Here is a 10,554-nt window from a genome sequence, read left to right as displayed (position 1 = left end):
TTATTGCTTGTAAAGTCCCTGTTTCTGTAGATTGTCTGTTTCTTTCTGGTCTATATTACTCTTGGGCTCTCTCTTCCCTTACAGGATCCCCCTTACTATTTCTTGCAGGGCAGGCTTAGTGGTCACATATTCTTTCAGTTTCTGTTTGTCCTGGAAGCTCTTTATCTCTCCTTCCATTCTGAATGACAGCCTTGCTGGATAAAGTATTCTTGGCTGCATGCTTTTCTCATTTAGTACCCTAAGTATATCATGCCAACCCTTTCTGGCCTGCCAGATCTCTGTGGATAAGTCTGCTGTGAGTCTAATGTTCCTACCCCTATAGATTAAGAACCTCTTGTATCTAGCTGCTTTCAGGATTTTCTCTTTATCTCTGAAATTTGCTTCACTATTATATGTCGGGGTGTTGATCTATTTTTATTGATTTTAGGACGGATCCTCTCTACCTCTTCAACTTGAAGGCCTCTTTCCTTCCCCAGATGAGGGAAGTCCTCAGCTATTATTTCCTCAAGTATACCTTCTGGCCCCCTCTCTCTCTTTCGTCTCCCTTGGGGACTCCAATAATTCTAATATTGTTTCATTTTATGGCATCACTGATTTTTCAAAGCCTCCCCTCATGGTACATGAGTTGTTTTTCTCTCTTTTCCTCAGCTTCCTTCCTTTCCATCAACTTGTCTTCTATGTCACTTACTCTCTTTTCTGCCTCATTTACTGTAGCTGTTAGGGCATCCAATTTAGACTGTAACTCAGTTAGAGCATTTTTAATTTTGGCCTGATTAGATTTCATTTCTGCACTAAGTGATTCTCAAGTGTCTTTTATGTTTTTTTTTCAAGCCCAGCTAGGAACTTTATAATTGTTACCCTGAATTCCAGCTCTGACATTTTACTTATATCCATATCAGTTAGATCTGTGGTAGAGAGTATTACCTCTGGTTCTTTCTTTTGTTGTGAATTCCTCCTTCTAGTCATTTTGCCCAGAGAAGAGAGAACGAGAAAGCAAAATCAAAAATATCAATCATGACCCAAGCAAAACACACAATGGACAAATCCAAAGAGGTCAGAAACCAAAAAAGTAAAGAAAAAGAAATTTAAAGTGGGGAGAGAGAATATAATCTCCCAGGTGGACAAAACATGGTGATCCACTTGGTCCTGGGTGTATTTTGGTCTGTTAGAAGATACTAAATCCCAAAATTGTAAAGAAAGCAAAACTTATATACATACAAAAATAAAATTGAGGGGGCGCCTGGATGGCTCAGTCGTTAAGCATCTGCCTTCGGCTCAGGTCATGATCCCAGGGTTCTGATTTGAGTCCCGCATCAGGCTCCCTACCCCACGGGAAGCCTGCTTCTCCCTCTCCCACTCCCCCTGCTTGTGTTCCCTCTCACTCTGTCTCTCTCTCTCTGTCAAAAAAATAAATAAAATCTTTCAAATAAAAAATAAAATTGAATACAGTGAAAGGAAGCAAAACACGAAGAATAGATCTATAAAATGTAAAAAATGAAAGTTAAAAAAAGACCTAAAAAAAAAAGAGTTGATAAAATAAGAAACCAGTTGAAAAAGAGAAAAAGAGAAAAAGGAAAATTTTAAACTGAAAAAAACCCTCGAATTCTATATATTCTTCTCTTTTTTTTTTAAAGATTATTTATTTATTTATTTATTTAACAAAGAGATAGAGAGAGAGCACAAGTAGGCAGAGCGGCAGGCAGAGGGGGAGGGAGGAGCAGGCCCCCCGCTGAGCAGGGAGCCCGATACGGGACTCGATCCCAGGACCCGGGGATCATAACCTAGGCCAAAGGCAGACGCTTAACCGACTGAGCCACTCAGGCGCCCTATATATTATTTTCCCCTGGCCCTGGAGTTTTGCAGTCCTGTGTGCTCTATAAACTTGGTGTTCCCCTGTTGTTTCAGTTGGTCTTCTGGGAGGAGGCTGCTGCATTGATTCTCAGCTCTCCTTGCAAGGGGGGGAGTTGCACTGCTCCTTGCCAGGGGGCCATGCTCAGTGTAAACTACTTTATGTGACTTTTTTTTCCCCTGCAGGCCTTCCACCTCTCTAGAGGATGAAAACAAAAATGGCTGCACCACAATCTCGATCCCCAGAGCTGAGATACTGCAGTCCCCTCTCTTCAACAAACCCTCAGATACAAGCAGTCTTCACTTTTGTGTGCCAAACTCTGCAGTCTCCTGCAGTGCACCCTGGCACAAATTCTCCTGGGGGAATGGAGGGAGGGTGGCTGCATTTTTTGTCCTTTGCAGTATGCCCACACTGTGAGTGGTTGCCTGGTCGCACGAGCTCCCACGCTACCCCTCCCAGGGGAAGGTGGAGGTCCTCTGCTCTTCTGTCTTTTGCAAGGCCCTGCAAGAGGGCTATCACTTCATCATGCTGTGGTTTGTGGTTTATGGCAAACTGAGCTGAGCACCTCGTCCCAGGCTCACTCACCCTAACTGGTTTCCTCATGCCAATGCTTGGGAACCCTGCCAGCTGAGGCATCCTCATTCTTTCTGTGACCCCAGTGATCCTGGGACCACACTGTCCCAGGAAGGATTCTGCCTGGCTTCACCACCTGAGCACCTTTCAGGAAGGGACATCTCTCAGTGGAGCACATTTCTAAAGGTTCTGATTTTGCACTCTGGGGCTATATCACTTTCCGGTAGCTGGCTTATAGAGGCTTCCTCCCCTCCACCAATTATCTTCTGATATATTGCCTCAGACTCACTTCTCCACACTTCCTACCTTGCAAAAAGTGGTTGCTTTTCTATTTGTAGAATTCCAGCAATTCTTTTCTTACACCTCAGGATGAATTCATAGGTGTTCAGAATGATTTGATAGTTATCTGTCTAAATTCAGGAGACCAGATGAAACGAGATCCCCTACGCTTCTGCCATCTTGCCTCCTTTCAGAATTTTCTAGAATTTCCTGTTGTTGGACTGTGTGATGGTTAATTTTATATGTCTGCGTGGCTGGAGTCTGGTGATCAGTTGTGTGGTCAAACACAAGTCTAGATGCTTCTGTGAAGGTATTTTAAAGATGTGATTAGCATTGAGATCAGTGGACTTTGAGAGAAGCTGATGACCCTCCATAATGTGGGTAGGTATCATTTAATCAGTTGAAGGCCTTATGAACAAAAACTGAGGTTTCCCAAGGAAAAAGGAATTCTGCTTCCAGATTGGAACATAGAAATCTAGAAATCCTGCCTGAGATTCAAACTTTCAGGCTCAAGATGGCAGCATCAACTCTTTTTTTTTTTTTATTAGCATATAATGTATTATTTGTTTCAGGGGTACAGATCTGTGACTCACCAGGCTTACACAATTCACAGCGCTCACCATAGTACATACCCTCCCCAATGTCCATCACCCAGCCACCCCATCCCTCCCACCCCTCTCCACTCCAGCCACCCTCAGTTTGTTTCCTGAGATTAAGAATCTCTTATGGTTTGTCTCCCTCTCTGATTTTGTCTTGTTTCATTTTTCCCTCCATTCCCCTATGACCCTCTGCCTTGTTTCTCAAATCCCTCATATCAGTGAGATCATATGATACTTGTCTTTCTCCTATTGACTTATTTCACTTAGCATAATACCCTCTAGTTCCATCCACATCGTTGCAAATGGCAAGATTTCATTTTTTGATGGCTACATAATATTCCATTGTATATACATACCACATCTTCTTTATCCATTCATCTGTCGATGGGCATCTAGGCTCTTTCCATAGTTTGGCTATTGTGGACATTGCTGCTATAAACATTGGGGTGCATGTGCCCCTTCGGATCACTACATCTGTATCTTTGGGGTAAATACCCAGTAGTGCAATTGCTGGGTGATAAGGTAGCTCTATTTTCAACTTTTTGAGGAACCTCCATACTGTTTTCCAGAGTGGCTGCACCAGCTTCCATTCCCACCAACTGTGTAGGAGGGTTCCCCTTTCTCCACATCCTCATTGGCAACATCAACTCTTAGCTGGGTCCCCAGCCTGTTGGCTTGGCCAACAGATCTTGGACTTGACAGCTCCCACAGTCAGAAGAGCCAGTTCCTTGGGATTCTTCTCCTGTTGCTTTTGCTTCTCTGGAGAACCTTAATATAGAATTCTTTGAGTATTTACTCTTTTGTGTCCTTTATGTTTGGCTTCTTTTCCTCAGCACAAAGTCTTTGAGAGTCATTCATACTGTTGAGGGTCCTAGTAGTTCCTGCCTTCATCCTATAGACATATCTGTCTGTCCATGGATGTCTGAACTCTGTCCAGCATTCAGCAATTGTGAACAAAGCAGCTGTGAACATTTATATATGCGCCCTTCTATGGATATATGCTTTTATTTCTCTTGGACAATCACCATGTGGTCTGGTGATCCCACTTCTGGGTGTATAACCATAGAAAATCAAAACCAAAATTCTTTGATATATAATCAAAGAATATCAAAAAGATAATCTGCACCTCCATGTCCATCGCAGGATTGCTCACAATAGCCAAGACATGGAAACAATCTAAGTGTCCATCAATGGATGAATGGATCAAGAACATCTCTCTCTCTCTCTCTCTTTCTCTCTCTCTCTCTCACACACACACACTGGAATATTATTTAGCTATGAGAAAGAAGAAAATCCTGCCATTTGTAACAATATGGGTGGAACTTGAGGGCATTAAGTGAAATAAGTTTGACAGAGAAAGATAAATGCTGTATAATATCACTTATATGGGAAATCTAAAAAAATGAAACGTGTAGAAATAGAATAGGATGGCCATTGTCAGGAGTGGGGGTAGTGGGGGAAGTGATGAGACATTGGCCAAAGGGTACAAACTTGGAGTTAGGAGAAGAGTGAGTTCTGGGGATCTAATGCATAGCAGCATGATTATAGTTAACAATACTGTATTATATACTTGAAAGTTGCAAAGATACTAGATCTTAAATGTTCTCATCAGAAACAAAATCTAGCCATTATGTGACATGATAGAGGTGTTAGCTAATGCTCTGGTGGCCATCAGATTGCAATATATAAATATATCAAATCAATACATTGTACACCTTAAGCTTAAGAAGATATGGAAATATTTCCATTCTAGTTGGCAAGTGGTCATGACTCCAAGCCAACTGTATATCTAGCCTTTACCGTAAGATATCCCATGATCCAGCTGCTGATGGGTTAGTGGCTGGCACCAGAGGTGGCCCCTGGATCTTGCCTGAGGTTCACAGCCAGCATCAATTCTGATTGGTCAGTGCCCTGCTTAGACCAGGTATCTTATACTTTGGATATCACCTTGTAAGAGTGCTGACAATATTGACTCCATCTTTGGTCCTCCATCTTGCTTCTGCCTGGGCATTGACCTTCCTGGGGACTACATGTTTCAGGCACCATGGAGGTTAATGTATGCTCTGACCGGGAAGTGGGAAGGCTTGTTCTGATCTTCCCTAAAGTGATGCACAGAAGGCCTCACTTTAGGCAACCAGTAGAGGTTCTCTGGTGCCCAGACAGCCCCACTGTAGGTAACTACCCTACGACCTCACCACCATGCCCTTTGCTCCATAAAAGCTTGGGATTGCATCTGGACTGGGTGGAGAGTAGCTGTGGAGAGTGGCTGTGTACCCCACGGATAGTCACCTGCCCAATTCCCCATCAGTAAGTTACCCTGAACACAATTCTGTGTAAGTGCTGTGGAGAGGTTTGCTTTGTTTTTCTGTCTTAAAGTGTCTTCTCAATAGCATAGAGGACCATTAGAGGAAGGGAGGGAAAACTTGAGTGGGAAGAGATCAGAGAGGGAGACAAACCAAATGAGATTCCTGACTCAGGGAAACAAACTGAGGGTTGCAGAAAGGGAGGTGGGTGGGGGGATGGGATAACTTGGTGATAGGCAATAAGGAAGGCATGTGATGTGATGAGAACTGCGTGTTATATGCAACTAATGAATAAACACTACGTTAAAACTAATGATGTACTGTATGTTGGCTAACTGAACACAATAAAAAAATAAATAAAAATTCTCCCTTCTTGGTCTGGAGGATACATTACTGACTCTCCCTCACTTTCTAACACACCTGTTTATAAAGATGTTAACACAGTTGGCCCTTGGTTGGGGACTGGGAGCTTGGACCCTGCTGTGAGGATTCTTGTGCACCAGGTTTGCTGGGGAGGGTATTTAGCAGAGGCGGGGTGAAGGAAACCGGGTGGGGACAGAGAAAAAGAACTAAGCAAAGAGGTGTTGTCAGCTGGAATCTAGCCTCAGCCTGATCCCATGGGGAGCTGGGAACTTAAATACCACCATGAGTTTATCTCACTGTGGGGCTGGCCTTTTGTAGCTCTGTGACCGTGGGTTACTAGCTGGGCTGGGTCTGAGGGTTTGTGCAGGCACTGGGGAAGGGGAAGCTGTGAGCTGTTAGGCCATGCTCACAGCAGCTGGGGGATTGGTGCTACACCTGCTAAAGGGTGGCTGTAGGGCATCAACAGCATCCACTATGGGGGCTTCAGTTGGTATAGGATGACTATGGTTTTGGGGGAAAGGGGAGAAATGAGGCCAGCAGGGGTGACCAGTGTAAGACTAAGCAGGGTCTTGAGTGCCATATTAACAAGATTGGAGTTCATCCTGAGGATAATAGGGAGCCATGGGAGGATTTAGAGTATAGGAGGGACATGGTCAAGTTGGGTAGGGCTGTCCTAGAGTAGCCCTGTCACATTCAGTGTGGGGAAGAGTGACACCTCTGGAGCTCCTCCAGGCTGATTTCTTTAATCTTAAGTGTCCCTTATTTTAGCGTTTGCTGGGAAAGACATAAGAGGTTAAGCTTACCAAGCCATGTGGCTAGAAACTGCATTTCCTCTACTCCATCCTTCCTCTTCTCCCTCTAAGCCTGTCCTCTGACTGGCAGGATCTCTGAAGTGAAGATTTTATAGCCTTGGTTAACTCTTTGGGGTTTAATAAAGGTAACAGTCATCTTGTGATCCTCCATCCCTGACCAGGACCCCAGACCCATATATAGGTAGAATTACAAGGTTCCCTGAATACCTTCCTGCCAAATTGTCCACATCCAAATCCCTGGAACCTGTGACTATGTGACCTTACATGGCAAAAGTAGATGTGATTAAGGCTCTTGAGACAAGGAAACTCTGGATTATTTGAGTGGGCCTAATGTAATCACAAGGGCCCTTTTAAGAGGGAGGGAGGAGGGTCAGAGAGAGAATGAGAGAGAGATATTGAAGGAGAGAGGGAGGGAGATTGGAAGATGCTACACTGCTGGCTATGAAGACAGAGGAAGGGGCCTTCAGAAGCTGGAAAGGACAAGGAATGGATTTCCCCTGGAGCCTTCAGAAGGAATGCAGCTCTGTTGATGTCTTGATTTCAGTCCCTTAAGACTCACTTGGGACTCTGACCTCTAAATCTGTAATGTAATGAATTTGTGTCATTTTAAGTGGCTGTTTGTGGTGCTTTGTTATGGTGGGGGCAGGAAAGTCACATGTCCTCATCCCATGTCCATCCCCATTCTGAATGTCAGCTATTCCTTCTGTCTCAGACTCCCCACTCACCAGATATTTCCGCACATCTGCTTGCCCTGCTTCCTAAACCCCTCTCTGCCTCCACAGCCCCTGCCCTAGACCAGACTACCATGCTTTTCTCTCCCCCAGATGCAGCCCCAGCCTTCTCCATGGTTCCTGCCCGGTCCAGGGTGCAGCAGTTGTAAAACCCAGCCAGCCTGCCCCTCACTCACTCCCTTGCTGAAATCCCTTCTGGTGCCCTGAAGATCAAGTCCAAACTCACCCACATTAGAAGGTTCTGCATGAAATGGTCTTTGCTGGCTTTTCCAGTTCAGTCATCGCTGGTACCAGGTCTTCTATGAGTAGCCATGACAGCTTAGCATAGCAAAAGAATAATGTAATAACAATGAATATTAGAGAGCATTTAATCTGTGTCAGGCAGGATTTTGTGATTTTATTATATTAAACCTCAGTCCCTGTGAAGCTGGTGTTGTCTTCATTTTGCTGATAAGGAAAATGGCTTCTAGGTATACCAGTTGTCTCTTGCTGCACTACTACTCCAAAACTGGACAGCTTTAGACAACCAGGTTTTATTTTCCTTATGGTTTCTGAGGGTCAGGAATCTGGACGTGGCTTAGCTGGGTGGTTCTGGATCAGGGTCCCCCCATGAGGTCACAGTCAAGCCATTGGCCACAGACCTCAGTTCCTCCTCATGTGGGCTTCTCCACAGTGCTGCAGAGTGACCTCACAACATGATGATGGTTTTTCCCTGGTGAAGGATCCCAGAAGGGGAGGGCAAGCAGGAAGCCACAGTGACCCTCTGAACCTCAGATGTTTCAGATGGCACAGTGTCACATCCTCCTTTTCCTGTTCACCAAGTCCAGCACACTCTCAAGGAGAGCAGGATTAAGCCCCTCCTCTTGAAGGGAAGAGTATAAAAGAATTTGTGAATGAACTTAAAACTGCTGCATTTGTTTGTCTGCCTCTAGTGTCCACACCTTGGATGCACTGAACAAGGAGTATAGAAGAAAGTGCAAATCTCAGAAGTTGCTCCCAGTTGGCAATATTACCCCACATTATGGAATCCCCTCCACAGCTATCCTTTGGGACATGACCTATTGTTACCCTCATTCTCCAGATGAAGAAACTGAGGCCCAGAGAGGCAAGTCACTTCCAAGGTCACTTTGAGAATACCTTGCAAAATCAGGATTTGATCCTAGGTCTGATTCTAGCTCCTGTGGCCATAATACCCAATACTTGGAGTTTTTCGTGCATACCAGGTTCAGTTCTAGGCACGTCATGTATGCCCTCTTCTCAGAGGCTCACACCAGTGCCATGAAGTAGACCTGTTATTATTGGGTCCATTTTACAAATGGGAATGTTGAGGCACAGAGAGATTAAGAACTTGCCCAGGACCACACATGACTAGGAAGCAGAAGATATGGGATTTGAACCCCTGGTGATCTGGTTTTAGAGTCTGTGTATACTACAGTGCTTCTCCTAATACAACACAGCTTTTGTTTATCCTCTTTCTTGGTGGAATTTGCTATATTTTTGTGCTGGCTCTTAACTACAACCTCACCGGGTAGAGTCCCTTGATCACACATGGGGGACCATTGATAGATCTTCTTCAGTGATCATAACTGCAAGGTGGGTATTTTGCTTTGCACAGAGCAAAAGGGAGAATGCAGAAACACGTGGGGGCTTTTCTTCCCAAGAACTTGGGGCTGCCCTTTGTGCCTCATTTTTAGCTTGTGGCAGATGCTTTTGGTGCCTACTCATGCCTGTGATCCTCAACCCCTTGGGTCACACTAGGCCAACTATCAGCTGCTGCATTTTGTTATCTACAAGGTTACACTCTGGTTATGCACATTCTCTCTGCTAGGAGGCCAGGCCCAAGGTGTTGTGGGTTGATGTGAGCCTCAATGCATGACCGGCAGTAGCTGGTTGATAGATACCCCAGCTCCGTCGCCCCTTTGTTGGGGTAACTGAAGACTACTCTGGGCTGCCTTTCAGAGGTCCCCAGTGAGATTGAGCTCTAATGCAACTTTCTAGATGGGATGGCCACCTGGGACCCTTTCCCATCCCAATCTCACTGCCCACCCCACCTCCAGTTGGAGTCTTCTGGGGTCACCTCCTTGATAAACTACTTTCACTAGAATCCTGGTCTCAGCATCTGCTTCTGGGGACCTTGGCCAAGGCATTACTAGACCTCCATGTGTGTGAGATTGTGTGTGCAAGTGTGTTAGGGCTGGGAATGTGGTAGAGTGCTGCTGTGCAGGGGTCAGATGTAGGAGAGATGGAGGCAGATGGGATGGTTCAAGTGCTAGACCTTGGAGCCAGAAGGTCCTGGATTCAAATCTTGACTCCAAGTAACCTTGGACAAGTCCTGTCCCCTCTCCATGCTTCAGTTTCATTTTTAATTTAATTTAATTTAATTTAATTTAATTTAATTTTGTAAAATAGGTGGGGGTCAGAATCCTTACTTGATGATATTGATGTGATATGATGAAATTAAATTTTGTTGGCAATGTGTCTAGCATGGCAACTGGTCCATGATGGCTATGGTGGTTATTTGTGTGGGGCGTTCTGGGAAGGTAACTTTGAGTCTAGGATTTGCTTCACTGGGGACAAGTGGTGGTAGTATATTTATAGTTGGGGGGAAATGAAAGAAGGTTGAGAGGTAGCTGTTGATGGGGAAAGAAAAGCAAGTGTGGAGGGAAGGCAAGCAATTGGCGAAAGAGAGAACACAGTGACACATTAGCCAGACCAACTTCTCTTCACTCTGGCAGAGACACAATTAGGGGTTTGCCACGCTGTCCTCATCCAGCAGCAAGCAATTCAGCAAAAAAGGCTGTCTTGCTCTGGTGGCATTGAGCAATTCTGGCTCCACCCTCCCCTCTTCCCACACATTCTGTTTACTGAAAACCCCAAGACTGAAGAAGAGGTTCCCTCTTTGAATGAGAGAAACTCAGCACCATGTGGAGCTTCAGGTTTCTCCTCTTCTGGGGTGAGTGTGGGGCTGAATGGTGATGGGAGTGTTGGGGGAAGCCTGCACTGGATGTAGACTGTAGTTCTAGGTTGGATACTGCCAACACCCTC

General features: G+C 45.0%; 1 protein-coding gene across 3 annotated transcripts in view; it reads left to right on the top strand.

Annotated features, from left to right (window-relative positions):
• Positions 1 to 10,312: 10,312 nt before the first annotated feature.
• The window catches only part of ADGRE1 (adhesion G protein-coupled receptor E1), a 78,933-nt gene continuing 78,691 nt past the window's right edge, over positions 10,313 to 10,554 (top strand). For 2 of the 3 annotated variants that reach the window (XM_025861039.2, XM_025861038.2), the window contains exon 1: positions 10,314 to 10,462. In XM_025861039.2, coding sequence (XP_025716824.1) covers positions 10,432 to 10,462 — 31 coding nt within the window. In that variant the 5' untranslated portion in view covers positions 10,314 to 10,431. Of the gene's footprint in view, positions 10,463 to 10,554 lie in introns of all 3 variants that reach the window. The other variant, XM_073887170.1, reaches the window with a different exon arrangement.

Source organism: Callorhinus ursinus, unplaced genomic scaffold (assembly GCF_003265705.2).
Source record: "Callorhinus ursinus isolate GAN/ISIS: 27379988/994484 unplaced genomic scaffold, GSC_fseal_2.0 scaffold77, whole genome shotgun sequence".
Lineage (NCBI taxonomy): Eukaryota > Metazoa > Chordata > Mammalia > Carnivora > Otariidae > Callorhinus > Callorhinus ursinus.
Note: the sequence above shows the minus strand (reverse complement) of the source record. Positions and strands in the feature narration are given on the sequence as shown.